General features: G+C 42.0%; 1 protein-coding gene across 3 annotated transcripts in view; it reads left to right on the forward strand.

Annotated features, from left to right (window-relative positions):
* MSRB3 (methionine sulfoxide reductase B3) overlaps window positions 1–18819 on the forward strand; it is an 83874-nt gene extending 65055 nt beyond the window's left edge. For all 3 annotated transcript variants that reach the window (XM_030480329.1, XM_030480327.1, XM_030480328.1), the window contains exons 6-7: window positions 11193–11290; window positions 16335–18819. In XM_030480329.1, the coding sequence (XP_030336189.1) occupies window positions 11193–11290; window positions 16335–16499 (263 nt within the window). In that variant the 3' untranslated portion in view covers window positions 16500–18819. The remainder of the gene's footprint in view (window positions 1–11192; window positions 11291–16334) is intronic.
* The last annotated feature ends 1622 nt before the right edge of the window (window positions 18820–20441 follow it).

Consider the following 20441-nt stretch of genomic DNA (forward strand, 5'->3'; position numbering starts at 1 on the left):
AGCCCTATAGCATCTACCATAGTGCAAATAATGAATCATAAATAAACTTCCCAACTTTGCAAAAGGAAGACAGGCAATTAATTTCTTTTAAATTGAGACTCCATCTAAAATGAAATGGTCCCCTCAGACCCACATGGCAGCTTCTGCAGCCATCAGCTCAGTTTGTACCTCTAAAGAAAAAAAGGAGCGGGGCACAGGGAATAAAAATGAAAACAGCTTCAGGTTGTTCAGTTTCCTGTTTGTTTAAATTTGTCCTTCCTGACATGCAGATTTATCACACTTCTTTCCTGGTGACTACTTCATTAGCTCAGTTTAGTTAGATATTCAGAGGGATTTTTATCTTCTGACTCATAAAATTCTTGTATTCCCCCAAGAATTTCCCGTGTCTGACTGGAATTTTATGTCTTTGTAGTTTTAGCTGGACTCATTGAAGTTGTTTTCTAAATGATTCTCCTTCTGAGGTCTCCAAATAGCTTTTGAGGAGCCAGCTCAGAGCCCGATTCCTGCTTTTCAGGAAAAAGGATCTGTACCAGCACTTTGCCTCTTAAAATTGTAATCAGAATTTTTTCTTGATTTTTTAAACTTTTCCCGATACTATTTCCGCTTGCTGCCCTTTCCAGGTATCCACTTCAGAATATTTTTGCCCAATTCCAAAAACGCACCCCAGTGGCTCAGAGTGCAGCCTGCAGGCCTGTCCCAGCAGGTTCTCATCACTCATTGCTATAAAGCAGAGAAGCTAAGGTTGTGAGTATATTGGACCATTTAGCAGTTGATGACAAATGCCTTTGCGTATCTTCCCCCTGCCTTTTTTCAGTCCTTTGTGAGGAGGGTGAGAGCCAGGTTAGGCTGGAGCCCTTGTGTGTGCTTCTTTGAAGGGTTCAGTGAACCGAAGGTGGTGCTTTTTGACACGTGAGCTCCAGAAATGCATGGAGTGGTTGTAGTGCCAGCTCACCTGCCTCCACAAGAGCTTCACCTGCCCTTGGTTCCATCTTGGTGTGAAATGGCATCACTTAGCTACCTTTGGTCGTCAGAGCTTGGTGGTGCCTCTGAATGTCTTTGAACAGGAGGGAACACACGACAGAATGGCACTGTGCTTGTTTCCCAAATGTTTGGGTGAAAAAGCAGAAAAAAGCTAGTCACCCATTTTGGTTCTAGTGTCTTTTCTCCTCTCCCGAACCACCGTGTTTGACTGTTTGAGCTCCTCGATTGTGCACTGAAACACAGCTTTACAATCACCGGCACGTGTGTTCATTTGTAGGGTTACTTCCCACGAGTATATTTGCTTATGAAAGCAGCAGGTGGAGACAAGGACAAGGCTGTGGGCTGCCGCCGCCCCTCCACCTCCCCCCCCGCCCCCGCCCCGAGCCTGCGCACCCTGAGGCGGCGGCCGGCATTAAGAAGCACCCGGATGAGCCCTGGCCAGGCCTTGCCTGGGGGCCGCGCCAGGCTTTGCCGCTCCGTATTTGCGTCCAGTGCCTCTCCTGATCCTCTCTTCAGCGCGAACATCTCTTCCACAGGCAGCGGGAAAAGGGGAACGGTGGAGACATGGCGTTTCCATGGCCTGCGGGCACTTCCTTTCTCTTCTTCCTCTGCCTCCTTCCTTCGAGGCATTCATGCGGGAGATACCCGCTTTCGGAGGGTGCGAGCAGCCGCATGCCTGACAGCTGGCCTGCACACTGGGCTTGCGGCGTGAGGGCAGCTCTCTTGGTGCGCCTGGGCTGTGTGAGGCACCCCGAGCATGGCACCACCCCGGCAGTGGGGTGGAGATCTCTACCCCCCCCGGGCAGTGGGACATGGGAATGGCCCAGGGAGAAAGCCCAGGGAAACACAAATAGGAAGGAGCGCTCAGTGTTACGGAAGAGAGTATCCAAAGAGTGTCCATAGCTGGCAACATGAGTTGCAGCTACAGCCAGCCTAGTGCTATGAGAGGCAGTGCACAATGAAGACAAATTCCCACTAGTATGGGTAGTTATCTATGAGATACCCGAATGCATCTTGGCCCTCTCCAGTTTTCTCCTGCACGCTAAATTCTCCCTAAATTTTCTCTTACTTCTCCTCTTGCATATTGCATCAGGTTTCTTTCCAAGCCAATTATTCCTTTTTTATGTATTTCTTTACCTAGAATGTCATAAAAGAAAACAAGACCCTGAAGTGAGTTGGATGTTTATAAACCGATATTATTTGTCTGCAAAAACATCTACTGAGCGTAATTGACTTCCATTGTGACCATTCGTACTGTACCTAATTACAAACGCTTAGGTTGAAAATTACTTCCGTGTCTTGAGCAGTATGTGTATGATGCACTTTGTGTACAGTATGTTTGGTAACCTAAGGAATAGCACAGGCATCAGAGCACATAAGAGACCTGCGCTGAGCTGATGTGCACAGCAGCTATGTTAGTGCTTGTTCAGTCAGTCTTTGGGAGATTGCAGAGGCAAGCTGGGCTTGCCCCAGCAGAGCAGGAAAGGAGAACAGCTCTTCATGAGATTGTTTTTAAGTAGTTTGCCGGCTGCGTAGAATGGCTGTGAAAAGTTTTCCTTTGACATCTTCCTTGAAAGAAAATGTGGGGTTTAGCAGAAAGGGCGTGCTTTGCTTTAGAAACCGTAACAGAAAGCAAAACAGGTGGTGAACATTATAATCTGAATTGTGAACTTTTCTTTTTCAATAGTTTCAGTTTTCAGAAGTTTTCAAAGTGCAGCTGAAGTTTTCCACAGAAAAAGGAGTGTGTGGGAGTGTGTATGCACATGTATATTGTTTTTGTCAGGCTTTTCTGTGAAGAAAGGTCTTTATTTTCTAGTCAGCATTATTACCTACCTCCTTTTGTTTGCATAAGAGGTTGTTAAAAAGATTTAAACTTCCCTCCCAAACCAACACTAACTCCAAACAATCTAACCCCACAAATCATTCTTTTTTTCTTCTTTTAGGATTTTCTGCAGTTCCTTTTGTGCATGACAGCATGGTGTTCACCCATATGTTGTACAGATAAAGTCTTAGGCAGTTGGCATTGTAAAGTTATCCTGGGTACCAGGTCCAGGGTGGCAGAAGTATCTCAGAAGTCTTTGCATGATGCTGCTGTGAATAGCTTCTGCACTTCCCAGGTGAAAGAGGACTTCATAGCAAGGTTTCTTGCAGGACTTGACGTGCCCGTAAGCTCATGATGAAATGATCCTGCACTGGGATGAAAATCCTGCTCTGGAAATATATCTATTTTAAGGACTAGCGTGGTGGATAAACTGTAACATTAGGCAAAGAGGAGGGGTTTGCTCCCCAGCGCTTCAAGGTGGCATCAGGAGTCATACCCTACTGTCCTGCAGAGTCTTGTCCTGTGGCCAAGTGGGCCTTACAGCAGAACTGGTGGTTTGTGGGTCTGTCTTCACCCTGCTGTTCAGTACTCTGTTGTGTCAACCTTTGGCAGGCATTGCCACCTAACTGCCCCAGTCTTGGCCCAAATCCTGACAAAAGCTTTCCTTGATGGCCAAGCAAATTATGTCCCTTCTTAGTTATTTGTGACCAAGTTCTCTCACCAAGACATCTCATTCAGTATCTAAAGTAAACAGAAGAAAGGGGGCCTTTGTCTTTTTTTGATTTTAATCAGTGTAATAACTCTTTCCCTTGTTTCAGAACTTTACAACTGTAATGAGACCCTGTTTGTCCAGCTGTAATGAGGAGGGGGCTTGTCTGCTAGAGCACTCAGTGCTGGAAGCACTCTAGAAGGAGGCTCAGTAGAAGGACTATAACTGGAAAAGGAAGACAATACAGGATGCATTTACTATTTATTTTTTTTGGTTTTGAGTTAAAAGTTCTGTCGGCGTTCCACCTCTGTAGTTTCAGTTTAGTGCGAAACTGAGTTCTGGCTGTTCTTTACAAACTGTATTTCCCAGACATGCAGAACAATACTACATGAAAATATTCCAAAAACAAGTTGTGGATGTTCATTACTTGAAACACTCCATGACAAATTTTTCAAATATGCACTTCATCTGTGACTGCTGTTCCTTTCAGTGCCAGATGCTGATTATTACAAGGTTGCGTTTGCTGTTGTTTGGGTTTTTATGTTAGTTTGGTTTTTACTTTCTCTGTGAACACACTGCATTGGGATTCCAATTTTGTTAAATCACTTCCATCGTAATGCCTGCCAGCTCTACTGCTATTCTGATTTACTCATCCTATATGAAAGCTTTGGTTATTTTGGTGAATTGCACAGATAACTCATAGCTGTACCAGTTGCAAGATATTTTGCAATATACACATTTTTTACCAATACTGCTTTTGGAAGAAACCACACACGCACACATTTAGTCGAAGTTGAACACTTTGGGCTGAAGTTACTAGGTCAGCAGTAAATTTTAAAAAACTATATTTGAGACATTTCTTGATGGCATTTTAAAATTACAGCTAAAGGTTACACTGCTTCACACGATTCTGTTTGGTTCCTTTGATGCTGAAGAGCTACAGCTGACTTACGTGTAAGATATATATTTTTAAAAACATTAGCCATGATGTCTGTAACAAGAGACACTGTTCAGATGAGGGGAGAAACCCATCCTTTGGGAGGAAGTGAGTTAGGTTCAGTAGTTCTGTTGAACCTGAACCAAGAAAGAAACCATTAGTAACTCAATCTTTGTCAGAAGACTTGAGGAAGATCCCACCTCCTGCCTACCGGTTGATTTTAGCATCAGCCCAGACACTGGAGATGTCAGGAGTGTTATAGAGGAAGGCTCTGTAACAGCCAGCTTGTATTTAGCAGTATTTTAGAGCACAGTGAAAGGACGAAGGAAGCAGCTAGGGCAATAATGATATTGTGATACAATTATTAATTGCTAAAGAGAGCAGGCCCCATGCTTTCATTGCTCAAGGGCCATCAGGGGCAGTCTTGTTCTGAAATATTCAGATATCAAATGGAATTGTAGATTAGAAGTGTCGGATCTCCCTTAACAATAATTTTAAATAAATATAAGTCCTCCCACTAACAAAGAAATAAATTTGGGTTGCATATGATGTTTCATAGTAGTTGTTCTGATGTTTAGAGTGCTGTAGTGGAAGAAAACAAATACCACCTTTATTTATGGCTTTCACTTTTTTATTTCCCAAGTAAGAAACCCAAAGAAAAAAACATGATGATTGTCTCATAAAAGCTTCCGTTAGAAGCTGAATTTTTTGGTAGAACTCCCTTCCCACATTGTTCTGTCAGGACTACCTGCCACAGTAGCCCAGCTTTGCTGTTAGAGGCAGGTAGCATATTAGAGATAAGCCCTCTCTTTAGTTTTCTTTTTCTTTCCAAAATTAAGCTCCATTTTGTCTTTGTCTCTTACTGCAGCCTAGCTACCACTCCAACATTGTGCATGTTCTGCTGAAAAACAGTACCATGTCATCCTTATGTATGGACAGTGCTGGAAAGGACTGACTGTTTTCTTTCCAGTGGAATACATATCTAATGTGAAGTGAACAAGAATGTTTTTGTGCCTGATTCTCTTTCTAGCTGTATTTGGGTAAATTGGATGAACCTCCACTGAAAATAGTGTTGTTACCTGATGGTAAAATATTTGTAGGTAAGAATATTTATTGTGCATTCATCATCATGGGGATATTATGAAAAATAAACCAGGATGTTAGCCAGAAAAAGCCCTATATCTGCACAGGCGTTCTATATAATAGCAATATGTCACTTTCTAGGTCTACATTAAACTTGTATGTGAGAAGTTACAGCTGTGGATGCCTGTGTTTTTCAGATTCTGTTTCAATAAACCTGTGAGAAAGAAGAAAGTGAAGGCCCTTCAGCTTTACAGCAGTTTCAAAGCAGAAGTTTTATTACCTTTTTTTTAGTCCTATACGCTTTATGTTTTTACACAGACATAGCTTTTCAGTGAAGATAAATGATGAGACTCTACCTTAAAAAGCCTTTAGGTTTTCATTTATCCACATTAGGTTAAAAGGGAATCGGAATTCTAAAAATACAGCACATCAGAGAAACAAGGTATTTTTCAGGTCAAGGTCCTCTTTTCCATCTGGTGCCATTTGGTAGTTCTAACGTCTTCCATCTCCCCCTACTTCCTCATATGTAAATAACTCACTGAAGTAAATGCTTGAAATAATTATAGCAAAGAATGATAAAATGCAGATTGAACTTAATCTCTTCGGGATCTAAAATAAGAAAACCTTAACTACAGAGAGCACAGTTATTGAAAAACTGTGGAGGTCTCCAGTCGGCAGGTGTATGAAATAGGAGTAATGTCAGAGCATTACATGCTTTGGGATTGCAATTGTGCTGTTCAAAAAAATGTCAAAAGGAATATTAGTTCAGGAGCAGGGAAAAAATAGCCTACCAGGGCTGATTTTCAAAAGCAGCCTGCCGTTTTGCTTCTACAAATAATTATAGACTCATATTTTAATGGTTAGATGTCTAAGTGCTTGCATCCATTTATTGGGAAGTTGAAGATCTAACTACAACAAAACGTGTGCAAACTTGTAAAACTGGAAGGAGGTTTGAGATGCCTCTAAAATGGATCAGTCAGTCCAATCCAGAAAGCTGGATTGCTTTCCAAACATTTATGGCAACAAAATGTCTTTCTTTTTTTTTCCCATGAGGCCAGCATTGTCCTGCAACAGCCTGCGAGTTCAGGTTCTTTCGAACTTCCTGGGTTAATGCGAAAGAAACAATCTGTTCCTGCTAGGGTTTCATATCTCTGCTAGGGATGGTCAAAGGGGGCTGGATGGTAAGCACACCATTTGCTGTTGCTGCCATACTCGGGCATTATAACTACTGTGGCATCTCAGTTTAAGAAGGAGACAAACTGTTCAGTTTGTCAGCTATCTGCCTGTATTGTTGTGATACCCACCTTTTGCCAGCTGCCTGTACAGGTGCCTGCCTTAGGTGGCTTGTTAGTAATACGGAAGTAATTGGGTACCTAGAATAGGAGGCCTGAAAGTGAGAAAGAAGATGCCTCTCTTGAATGATTTGAAACCCTGTGCCCAGGACTGCAAAAGCAGCATCCAGCATAGGTTACCAAAGCCAACATTTCTCTTCCTCCCTGTTCTTCACTGTAGCTGCCCAGGGCAGTACCAGGCCATCTCTACTTTGAAGAAAGCATGAAGAGGCATGAACCACTGTCTTGTCTTTGCCAGAATAAGGACCAATATGAAAACCAGAAAATTAGGTTTTGATAAGGGGAGTGGGGGGTGAATTTTAGAAGTGCTGTGCAGCTTTTACAAATTTGGGGGATATCCCAGAATGTGAAAGAATGGGACATGACTCAGTATGTAAGACACCCAGCAGCATAAGATCCTTTCTATTACTCATGCAGGATGCAGTGGAAAAGATCTGTCAGTAATGTTCAGCTTACACTTAAGTGCTTGACAGAAGAAAGCTCCATTGCTTTATTTAGTGTATTTTAGATCCAAGAAAAGATACTTGCTATATATCTGAAAAACTATTCATCTCCATGGCTGGCTTATTAATGTACCAGAAACTGGCCCTTAGGACATAACATCCTGACTCCCATTAAAGGGTCATCAGAGTGAGCACAAACACAACAGACTTATTTTAAAGCCCTTTTATATTGCCAGTGTGATGCAAAGTGATTGTGAAAATAAGGAGCCCGTTTTAAATGTCTGTAACATGCTAAAAATTGCTGTTACTGTGTCATACTCCTCAGACGAAACTTTACATTCAACTATAAATGTATTCACAAATCTTAGCTGCTGTTCACACACACACAAAGTGCAAATGTCATTTGAAGTTGTTCACTCAGCTGGGAGACTCCCCCCACCCCCATCTTGTCTCCTACAATTACCCTTTGCCCCTTTCCTCCAGCAGCTATTTCTTCCTCGCTGTTATGTTTTACCATCCTTCAAAACACAGCGGCCCCGCTCCTGCTGCCCATCAGATGTGGTGAGCTAGACCTGACAGAAAGCCATCTCCAAGGAGGGTTGAGCCTGGGCACTAGTGTTTGCAAAAGGTCTCCTCCAGTGCTCAGTCTCTGCAGTGCTAAGTTTCTCTCAGCTCAACAGAAGCAGAAATGATCCAAAAGGTTCTTCTTTCCCCCTCATTCCTTTAGAAGCATGCCCTTTCTAAGTAGCCAGGTAGCCTTCAAAGGCAGACTGGAGCTTTAATGCTCAGCTGACAGCTGTCTAAAATGTAGAGTGAGTTGGCCATTTTGCAGCCTTATGGCAGGAAGGAGGCAGGCACTTCAGAGGGCGGGAGTGGAGGAGCAGCAGCCAGTGAGATAGCAGAAGTAGCCTGGGGCTTGCAAAGTGGAGGCCACTGCTGGGTCACTCACCACTTAGACAGAAATTTCCTATGAAGAGTCCACAGGGGTCTGGTTGGCTTTCTACGTCACTGGGAGTTGCCTGATGTGCGGGCAAGTGCTGCTTCTACAGCTTCTTACTGCCAGCTTTTGAAGTAGAGAAAACGGCCAGAGAAGGCTTAGCAAAATATCAAGCTTCCACTTAAGCTCAGGAGAGAGGAAATGAGACAGCAGAGGGGAATTGATTTTCCTGGTGAGTTTGGCTCATCAACTCAATGAGCAGTTCACTTGTCTTCTTCTCAAGGTCAGCAGAGTGACAGCATGCCTCACTGTGCCCTTCAAGACCTTTTCTGTTGCAGGGTTTGCTCAGTTTTCAGTCAACCCTCATGGAGTTACTGGTTCGTCACAGTAATGCTCATGCCTGGCCTGCTGTGTCACTCACAAAGAAATGGCTGAACTGAGAGTTTCAAGTCCACATTGTGGGGGCATAGTCTGTTTCCTAGTCTCTGTCTTGGGTACCATATGTGGCAGTGGTGGAGCCTTCGGAACAAGTGTCATGTGGAGCATGAACTGACAGCCTAAACTGAAGTCACTCCAGTTGGGTACAAAGGCTACTTCAGTGGGAGCTCATCTGTTTATATAGGTTTTAGATGACTTCATTTTTTAAAAGTGCATGGAGTGCATCCAAAGCAAATAATTTTTCTGTGGTGAATGGGAAGACCAAAAGGAAAAGTCTGGAGAAAAGGGGATGGATGGTCTTTCTTTAATGTCAAAGCTGACATAAACACGTCTTCCTCCAAACCCTTCTCAGAAGATAATTTTCTCATCAAGACACAGATTGCTTCAATCTCTGTGTAACAGCCTTTGAAGCTTCCTAATTATTGCTGTTATGGAGGAGGCAGGACTGTCTTTGAGAATTTCTGCAGCATAGAAGTGTTCCTCCTCTGAAGGCTTTCACGAGGTCAGATAGCTCCTTCTTTGGAACTTCTCTGCCATCACACAAGGGCAAACTGATATGTCTGCTTTGCAAAATTATTAAATTAAAAGAAAGTAAAAAGGCTTCATTAAAAATATTCTGACCAGCTGTAGGTAAGGCCTCAATTTTTGTTAGATGGAGGCTCATCTAAGAAGATGTCGAGTGGTGTTAGAAAGGGACCACCAATTAGGAGACATCAATTTTTCTGTCAACAGGATAACCCCTTTTACAGAACTTGTCATGTGTTTATTCCTGTTCTGTTTGTGAAGGTATTTGTTTGGCAGGGATATTTTGCATGAGGGGAAGAATTTATAAATTGTTTTTTTACGGTTGTCATTACTGCACTGAGTTCTTGTCTTGTGGGACATTTTCCCTATTCAGAGTTCCTGTTCCTCATCTGTCTGCTGTCTGTAACTCTTCAATTTGCAATACTTTTTGGAGAGAAAAGAAAATTATTCTACTTACTTCTGCAGTATGTTCCTTGGAGGACACACTTGTGATGGTAGTAGGCACCTTGGGAGCATAGGACTTGGGGCTTGTAATGCCTTCAGGTTGCAGGCTTAAGAATGCTACTATATGGGTGTTCCCAAAAGGAAGAGAAATGCATTCTGACCATTTCTTTCTTAAAAATTTATGCCTGTTATACTTGCATCCTAATACACGTTTTTCCATATTTAATGGTTTAAGATACAACTGAAGACATAAGAATTTTTTTTCCAGTTTACACACTTTCTTTACCCACAGCTTTCCCAGCTGCTGCTGTGTTTCTTAATAGCTTATTGCAAGTCATTTTATGAAATTATCAGTAGCAAATGCTTAACAGATATTAGAAGAAGAAACAAGGAAGTCATGTATACATGGGCATATGTGTAATACATATAGAGCAAGAGGTGCCTGTGGGTGTTATATTTGGCAAGAGAGTGAATGAGAAGGACAGATAGCTGCTGGGATTTCAGATGGGCACTGGTAGATGTTGACATGACCTTAAAGCCTATCAGGTTCCTATGTGGGAACCCAGCTTCAGGAAATGGAGCATATGATGACAGGTTTTTGAGGGGTGGCTGAAAAGTTACATCTGTGTAGTGGGTATCTGCTGGGACACTGAATAGACCTGTGTTGTTTTTTACCTCTATTGTGGAGAGGGGAGGCTTGGCATGGAATAGCTGAAGAGTGGAAGGTCATTATTTAGACAAGAAGTGGCCATTATTGGTAGATCAGGTATACACCTCATCATCTTCTGGTGTCAGGTCATGCTGCTCAGTGCTCATCTGGCAGCTGTGTTGAACATATGTGTTAATGAGTACAATTGTTTTGTCTTGGGTGCAGACCACATGCAGACCATCTACTAACATCTACTTTAGGCACAGTTATGACTCCACCTGTGAATGACTGATCTGAAACACTTATTATAGTTTTGAACTTAGACACAGTAGTACTTATCTCACTCTAATGTGTGGTCAGTGTCTAAGCACATCTTTCTGGGTGTGACCATGTCTTGATGAAGGCAAAGGTTAAGGCAGGTTTGGGGGCTTTAAATTGCAATTTGTCAACTTTTTTGAAGTACCTTTACACTGCAGAAGCAAAAGCACTCGTGTTCATAAAGTCTTGCTGTTTGTCTTCAAGGTGGAATTTGTGTTTTTTTAGGTTGATGGTGAGGCTGAATCTGGCTTACCTGAGCCTCAGCTAAGCTGCTACCGCTGCTCGTGGTAGAGTGCATGAATCTGTTGAGATGGAAGATGGGCAGCTAGTTTACAGGCAGCTTAGTGCTTGCCTGTAAACAACTTTGTATTGGGGAGGGGGCAGGATTTGCCAAAACACCTAAGTAATTTAGGGTCCAAAATCTCCATTTCTGTTATTTTCAGGCTCTGGAGTGAGATAAACATTTTTCAAAGTGCGATTCTGTCTTGCATTTTACAATGCCATCTGCCACGAAGGCACCCTCTTTTCTTACGTATCTCATTCCTCTTTTCCAGGTTGGCCTTCCTTCTATGATGTGATCAGTCCTGATGCAATTACTTTCAACGATGATTTCTCCTATGGGATGCATCGGATTGAAATATCCTGCAGTCAGGTTAGTTTACAGCACACACAGACCATTCCGATGGCAAAAGCTGCAAAAGTCATTACGGTGTTCTGTACTTTCCCTAAGATTTGCAAACCTTTCAGTTCCATTAAATATTAATCATTGTGAGAGAGCACAATGGGTCGTAGGTGTAGCAGCTGGGTGGAATGAGCTGAAGGCACAAAGGGCTCTTTGGAATGCACATTGTTGTCTCATGTGAGATTTAACGGAGCAGATGTAAATGGTTGGACTCAGCGCTGAGTCTACAAAAATTGTCTTCCTGAAGAGAGTGTCTTCAAAGGAGGTCCTGAGCCTGAGCCCGGTTGACTGACTCCCACATGTGAGCAGTTGTGAGGGAAGTCGAAAGCAGTGGAGCGACTGTCTATGTGCTGATTCCATCACTGTGCATTATTGTGCAGCTGTGCTAACTCATTCCCAACACTCATTTCCAGCGCAGTCCTAATGGCTGCCTCAAACAATCCCATCTACTATAATAATGAAATCAAGTCATTCAAAGCATGCCCAAATTTCCCATTATCTGTCTTGTTCTACTTTCTCTCATCCTTTGTGCTGCCCTCCTCTCTGTGAAGGGAATGGCATAATCATTACCTAGCAAAGTGAGAAGCACTGGTGTTTGGCAGATGTACCCAGCAGTTTGCAGTACTTTAGCTCCATATGTTCTTAAACTCCTCCCGAGAGAAGCAGCAGCTTCATTTGGGCAGTGATAATTTGCTCTTCTCTTTCCAAACAGTATTGATGGAGGGATAACTGTTATCCCTGATGGTTCGCATCCTTACTAGTCAGTCAGTCCTCACATATAATTGCTCAGAGCGAGTTAAGAAGCTCCTCAGAAAGAGGCAAGATTGTCTTTGTCAAGAATCCATTAACTTCAGTCTGGGTGGAGGGTTTGGCCTAACATGTTAATGGACAAATCATCATGTCTGCAAGTATGTCGTGTACTACATAATTCTGTAGGTTTTACATTGATGATACGATTTAGAAGATCCATTTAACACTTTTTGGGAATACCCATTTCCCTAAATTCCCTAGTGAGGTAGCCGTGGGGCTGCAGACTGGGAATCTCGTGCTTCACCAGTGATTACTGGCATAATCAGAAATACAACCCACTCTCTTCAGCTCTGCTTAGTAGGCCTGGATAGTGCTAAGATCAGTGTACTGACAGTCTTTCTGAGCCTGTATCTGCTGGCACTGCTCAAAAGATGGCCAGAGCTCCTGGTTTCACCTGGGAGAAGCCGAAGGCAGCCTGTAGTCAGGCCAAAGAATCTGGGAATGTCATTTGCCTATTGCCAAACAAAATAGCATTAGCAGACCTGAGACCTGCAGTATTAGCAGCAGTCACATGCAGACACCATAAAATTAAAGCAAAATCAAAAGCTGAATTTTAAAGCATTAAGAGAAAAATATGACCAAGGTTGCTATACAATCCAATGGCAACTTCCTACCAGCTACTCCAGCTTCCTGGGGCAGTATCTCCACAGATGATTAAGTTGCACAGGAAAATAGCTTGAGGAGCGGTGAGCATCTTTGCAGCCGCCACTCAGCACAGTTAATACCACTGCATTGTGTATCTATAACAAAACTATTTCCTCCCTCCTTGGAGCCTTAGGAATATGAAACACACATGCAGCTGCAAAAAAGTGCAGTTTTACTGCAGCCTGGAAAGCAGTAGGATTGATATGGCAGGCCTTGGTAGAACTGGAGGGAAATAGCCTCTCCCACACCCAAAACCTTATTAATCTTTTGCAGATGAAAAAGTAGTTGATTGTTCTTTAAAAGTCCTTCCACTTGTCTGAGAGAATAAAACCCGTCTCTTTTAATGTTCTCCATTATAGAAAGCAAACACTGGGGGAAAATTGCTTTAGTATTAATCAAAGGCATCCATGGGATTATCCTAGAAATAACTTTTGCAGTTTTTTGGAAACATGTTACCCTGGATGTATTTAAAAGGTCAGTGATTAGTAATAGGTAAAAGTTAATTACAAATGCATTTGAGGAACACTACAAAACTAGTTGCATCTCTTTTTTTCCCTCTTTACTGTTCGAGAGTCCTTTCCCCTGAGGTCTCCCTAGCTATTACGTGTACCTGTACAAATCAATAACATTCTGTAGTCACAGAGGTACTGTTTCCACATTGATAGCTCAAACTCAGCTACAGCAGCTGACTGCAAGCTGCCTCCCAGCAGCATATTAGAACCAGGAGGCTTGGGAGATCCAAGCATACTGACAGTTAGCAGTGAGCCCCCCCTTTCCTGCTCCCAAACACATACTTCAAGTGCTTTAATCTAACTGTTTCACCATCCCAGTGCATTCTGCCCAGTATATCTATGTGCAAGGCTGCAACAGATGACCGTTTCTTTTTGGAGGTTTTGCAGACGTGTGTATACATCCTAGAAAAGTGGTCGGCACCTATTATTTGTGGGGAGGACAGTAAAATCAATTCATCCTTTGTACTCTCAGCTGAGGGCCAGGTTTCTTACACTGTGATGCAAAGGATTGAATTACATTTCTTTTCAGAGTGGATGAGTTATAGAGTCCTCTACAGAGAGAATCACCACATAAATTCTTGGTGAGGGGTAATCTCAAAAGGTAACAAATTTTGCAGTAATCCAGTCCTGGTGTGATTCTGCCATCCCAAGAAGGTGTAATGAGACTACCTTGGACTGTCATACAGCTTCTCAGGTTTTGTGAGGAAACCCTTCTTGATAGATTGTCTTTGTAGTCTATATGTGAGTATGTTACTCCTGCAGACTGTTTCTCTCTACAGTTTCCCTTGTTCTGTTTCTGTCTGGTGGAGAGGGAATGATTTATCTTTGGTTAAACATTAGTCTGGAAAGGATCTGTTTAACACTTCTAGCCAGGAGGTTTTGAAGCATTCTTAGTTGGGATGAGATAATTTAATTAGGATGCTGAACATTTAGAATAATACTCTCTCTGAGACACTGTGGGTTTTTAGATTATTTTTTTTTCCCTCAAGGTATGGAAAAGCTTTATAATCAGGTGAAATGTCTCATTGTGGGAGACCCCACTCTGAGAAACAGCTCAGGTTTTCTGCCCAAACTGCCTAAGAAGGCCTTCAATCTAAAGGGAAATGAAATAAGTGGAGAATGGAGGAGAGGGTGGCAAGACAGCAAGCTTTCAGGAACAAGACTTGAAGCTTTGTCTTCTGTAGTTCCCATGCAACTTCCCTTTGGCTTTTCCGTATTTGCTGTTTTATCTTTCTTCGTTATAAAGCCACGCAGCTGCTGCATGACCCAGAGTCATCCTTGCCTTTTCCCATTGCCTCTGGGAGCTCGTCCTGCTGATACCATGGGCTAGAAGTGCCTGTGTTTGTTCTTGGAGTCCTTGCTGGACTGCTGTGGCTGTTTCAGTGATGCTTCTCCAGAAGCAGGAAGCCTGCCCTGGGGTGTGTCTGTGCGGGTGGGACTGACGTGTGGGAGCACTGAGGCTTCACAGGCATACCTGCCCTGCTCCCAAAGTCATGAGGATTGTTGTTTCAGCTGTCCCTCCTAGCTGGTGTGAGAGCCTCCCCCAGCCTTCCCGTCTGTTGAGAGAGTTTAACCCAAAGCCAAGACTTTACCTGCTTCTACAGACACCCTTCCTACTGCTTTGGTGAACTAAAGGCCGTAACAGCGGGAAAACATTAGCAACACATTAACTGCAGGGTAGAGATTTGCCATCATTAACTCATTCAGTTTGGAATATTGCCACTACATGTTTGGGATACTATGAATTAATTAAACGTTAAGAATAATTTGCAGTCTTTAATTTTTGGTGTCTGACTGTGAGCCCACAAGCAGCTCTGTGATCTCAGTTACATCATTCCAGCTCTCACTGAGATCAGCTATTGACTCGAAAAGCCAAGGCTCTTTGGTAAAGCAGCATGACTTTCCTGTTCAAGATAAATATTTCTCCAGTGCAAGGTGTTATTTTTTTATTTCTCATGGCAGGCTGTAAAAATGAACCTGTGGAATTTAAGTGACTAATTACAAGAAGTTCTTATTATCCAGATGACTTGTCAGCCATAATGTACAGCGATAGTAATCCTAATTTTTGAATAAGGATCAACTGGATCAGCTTCTTCAAAATATTGTACTCTTCTGTAAAGCAAGGGACTTCTACCTTTTTTATAGACAGGAGCAGTAGTGTTCACCCTGAATACTACTGCTAATACCTGAGGCTGATTCATAGAGAACAAAAGTGTCAACAGACCATCTGGAGTTTCACATTTATTATGAACAGCAAATTCAGCATCAGTCCTATTTATAATCACTGCCAGCTAAAGATTATTCATTCAGAAATATTCTGTATATCTTTACTACAGGCCTTTTCAGTCACCTGTCCCTATCTCCTATGTACTACAGAAAGTAGTATGAGATGAGTAGTGGATGAGGTCCATCCCCTTTAGGGGTGAGGAGTGGATGTGGATCTTACCAGGAGGGTCTTGATACTCAGAAGAGTGCCAGGCTGTGGAAAGAAAAAAACAACCCAAAACATTAGTATAAGGGCATACTCCAATATCTTCATTGCTTTATGTTGTTGTCAGGATCACCAAGGGGTTTAGTGTTTTCTTACCAAGGGGCATAGCAGATGGCTGCAGGCTGAGGAGAGACCAGAGCTCAGGGTGCCCCTTTCTTACACAGCAGTAAGTGAAATGTGGGCAATTCTGCCCTCACCACTCACAGTGGTTCTAACTGTGAGTTAAAACTCACCGTTTTCAACTGAGCTCCTGCCAGGAGATCATTACAGAGACAGGCAGCTTCTCAGAAATAGCAGCCCAACCAAACATACACAGTGGCACTACGGGGAACATACAGGAAATTTGGGCTTGAAGTCTTAGGCGCCCGTGGTATCTCAGAAGATCATCTTCCTGGATCACTCTTGTAAATAAATGTAGGTTGTAAATTCCACTTGAAAGGGCAATGTAGGCACAAATGTTCTTCTTTGGAAGCTGTTGCTAGTCATTGCTTAACACCACGGTGATGCCATCAAGCTGCACAGAGACACAGTGATCCTCTATTGTATTTTGTTTCAGTGTGGTGCTCACCTGGGGCATATTTTTGACGATGGACCTCGCCCAACTGGCAAACGGTACTGTACAAACTCTGCTTCGTTATCTTTCAAGCCAGCAGACAAGAAGAACACTGGAGAAGGCAGTGGTAAAACCAGTCCTGCCCAAACAGGCAAAGCTGAGCTGTAGGACGGAGCAAAGCCTGCAGAAAACTGTGCGGATCCCACACAGCTTACAAGGAATGTTTTCTAAGTTGCCTGCTCTCTTATATCCTGAGAATGTTTAAATGAATGAAAGCATTTTGCACCATCCTTCTTCTTCCTCACCTTTTCAGAACTGAGGCCTTGCCTGCTGGTGCATTTACTATATAATTGGATTGAAAAATGTTTTTACTGACTCCACAGGTTTTCTTTTCCTTTCTTTTCTTTGAGAGTGCTTTGGGGAATCCTTAAATTGGGAGGCTTTGGCATCATTAGTTATTAGTTTCTTCTTCATGCTGTGTTACTCTAGGTTTGAGCACTGTTCCTTTTTGTGTGGGAGATGGGACTGGTGTTTATCTCCAGTCTATAGGAAACTTCTGGGCATAAGAAAATCCTGAATTCCTAGCACAACTCTGCTTTGTTCTGACTTGCGAGGCATGCAGCCTTTGGTCATATGTATTCAGCCATCTCCCAGCATCAGCCGCACCTTGCAGAAACTTGTAGTTATGGCTGTTCCTTCCCAACTGAGAGAGATGGATGAGATGTAAAGCCCACCCTTTGGCTAATTCACTGCCAAAATTTCAAGGGTGTGGTTGAAAGGATGTAAACATTTTCTCAGTATCTATTTTTCCCCTTTATTTGGTATTTAAATCAAGGTTTTAACTAGTAAGGCTCACTTCTGTGGGCTGCTAATGAAGCTTTATCTTTTTGTGAGGCCTGTTCAGCAACTGTAACTCAAACCTGAATTAAAGCTGAAATCTGCAGGGGGTAATTATATGGACAACTTCAGAAATAAACTTGAAAAGTGAAGTAAATGAGGGATGACACTCAGCTCTTTATCTTGTCAGTTGCTACAAGGATTCAGAAACACAACAGTTACTGCTAAAACGGAGTTTAGGAATGAATGTGGCAGAAATAGGGAGACCCTCCTGAAGTATCCAGTTGTAAAGATTAGCTGGTCCGGATGCATGCTGCTTACAAGGCCACAGCCTTTAATTTGTGCAATTGTGGTATAGGACATGAGTGAGGGGGTTGGTGTAAGAAATGTATTTGAAAAAAGCCTGTCAGAGCTCCAGAAATTTTCATGTAGCAAAATTTGCTGTCCCATAAGATGTTTTTCACAACTGCTTTTAGATTTTGTTGAATAACAGTTTGTCTAGAACTGTGCATAATACTGTTCTTTAAGTTATACTATACATTATTTGCTAACACCACTTTGCCTTTAAGCATTGAAAGACTTAATGAATATAGTATTTACTTTTATTAGCAAACTTTGTGACTAAGATATTTGGATCCAATTTTATTTCTAGTAGGAGCAAAGCAACCGCTGATTTTTGTGGAAGCAGGGTTGAGTTTTTTATGTCAGTGATAATAAATATATTATCTAAAGTACAAACATCCTTCAGTTAAACTATAGCTACTGTAACAGCATACAGAATGATCAGAATTGCCTTTTTTTAGCAACATAAGACAGACACGAAAAAAGCATACAGTACCTTAATAGATGCAAATAAAGATGATAAATATTTAGAGCTAAAACACTCAGGCTCTACTGGAGCGAGCACCTACTTGCATGAGTATTCCCCCAGATGTCATGCAAGGAATTGCTCATCGGCTGCAAAGAGGTTGTGCAGGCTGACCTTTGGTGTTTCAAGGCGGTTGAGTTTCTCCTGGTCTCGCTGGGTTTTAGCAATTTCTTCTAGAAGGACTGCTTTTATCCCTTGTTGTTATTTAAAGAAAAATAGGTTTTCTCTACCACATTTTCTGACATAAACATAAAAAAAGCAGCATCTATAAAAATGTGGTACATAAACATGGTTTAATTCCAGATTGCTGCTGGATTTAAGTGTTATCAAATTTCAGTATATTCCTGCCTTATGTTAAAGAAATATATTACTTAAACTTCAGTATGCAGTAATGTATGCTGTCCTACAGGAGATTTATTTTTACAGGATATGGAGTGCAATGAAATGAGTCAATATGGTGAGGTGTATGTGATCTCTGGGAGTTAGACCATTTAACATAGGAAATGCATTGTTCTCTCTTGTACACAAACTGTACCGGAGCACAGTGCAAGGTAAGACAGATTTCCTTTTACTGCTCTTAGAAGATGCTAGTAAGGGCTAGTATTGAACCCTCCAAATTTAGTTCAGTCTGGTTATGATCATGACAGAGGAAACTTGGGAGCTGAGCACAGTGTATAGAATAATAGGAGAATATTTCTGTATGTTTAAATTTTGCACTGTCTAGATGCTTATGAAAACTGAATGCAAACTCTGTAATAATAGCAAATTATATTTTATAATATCGCTGTTGTTACTCAGATGTTTAAATAGCATACCTTAAAATATCATATGTCACATTATTTATACATACTATATATATATAAAATTGCACATGTTTTTTATATATATATATACACACACACATATATTATCCAAGTATAATTTTAGCCTTCGGTACCTTTTTAATAACTAAAACCTTTCCTTAAGAGGGTTCAATACTTTGAAGAAATAGAATATACATTTTTCAAATTAAATTTCATATATTTGTTGTACACAAATATAAAATAAATTTCTTTATAAATAATTCTGTTCCTCTTCCTTATATATCTGGGTTTATCTGGGTTTGTGTCAGGTTTTTGCACCCATAGCTGCAGCACTTTTTAGGGAACTGCTTTTACTTTGCTTTCCCTTAACTTACTGTGGATATTACATACTCAGCACTTTATCTCCTGGTTTCTGCCATGGCCCAGCACTGCAGGGAAAAAGGTGTCCTTACATTTACCTGCTTTTGAAAGAATCAAGCACCCAGGCCCAATCGAGAGGGAAAATGTTTAGAGAAAGTCTCAACTTTTATTTAGCAGAAGTTTTGGCTGCATCCAAAAGATGGGGTGTGGGATGTGATGAGGCGCAGGCATGCTGAAGGAGCCCAGTAGTGCCCAGGCTCATGCGGTGGAGGAATTCGGCTGAAAAGTTGGTGTCTGTCAAGGTCTTATGTCCAAGGATGCAGGTTTGGAATGCCCCGCAGGCAGCAGGTTAACGCTCTGGCCACAGGGTGGTAGAAGCAGTGGCAGGAGGATGAGAACACATGGTTAATTAATGAACACTGATTCTCTGATCATTGTAGCTATATGGCTTTCATACATTAAAGGTACCTTAACTTCAAGCCTTTTCCCCAAGCTCTATCAGCTCTCATCCACTAAAAAAAATTCAGTGTGTGTATGTGAACTGGTTGAAACAGGCCTTACCACAGTGGCTGTAGCATGTATTCACCACATGGATGGTGGTTGGCTGACATCTAGATCTATGCGGCAAAGACATCGCTCCAAGAAAGGAGAGGGAGCTTGTTGTGAAATAACGTCTTGGCCTCTAATTTTCACTTGCAGGTGAATGGTGTCTGAAGGCTCTGTCATCTCTTGGGATAAAGGGAAGATAAAACTGAAGCGCACAACTTCCCTCCAGTAGCCCAACACAAGATAGTGATAATAATGACCCACAGGATAGGACTTGCCCAATGTACTAGCATGAGGCATGAGACCTTACAGCCCTCTCAACCGCTGACAAAGGTGGAGCTTTCTGTGGCACTAGTTAAGCTCCACTGTATTTCCTCTTCTTCCTCAGCACAAAAATGGATCAGTTAAATAAGACAAAGTGTTAAGTCAGCATTTCTATTGGGGTGACAGTGAAGAATGTGTTGTCGCAAACATGATGCCAAGTGTGGATGTGGATGTTGGTACTCCATTTGTTGTACTGAAGTATGTCAGCCTTAATTCACTTAGCCTTGTGTTGCAGTCCATTTACCCAACTGAATTTCATAAGCTGTGAGCTTAGATCTTCTGTAAAGAGTATGTGAAGTATTTTGATTTTTCTTATTCTTCAGTATGTTACAAAATGTCTGTGGTTAACAACACAGTCTCCTGCTCCGTCAC

This window comes from Strigops habroptila, chromosome 3, assembly GCF_004027225.2.
Source record: "Strigops habroptila isolate Jane chromosome 3, bStrHab1.2.pri, whole genome shotgun sequence".
In the NCBI taxonomy this organism is placed as follows: domain Eukaryota; kingdom Metazoa; phylum Chordata; class Aves; order Psittaciformes; family Psittacidae; genus Strigops; species Strigops habroptila.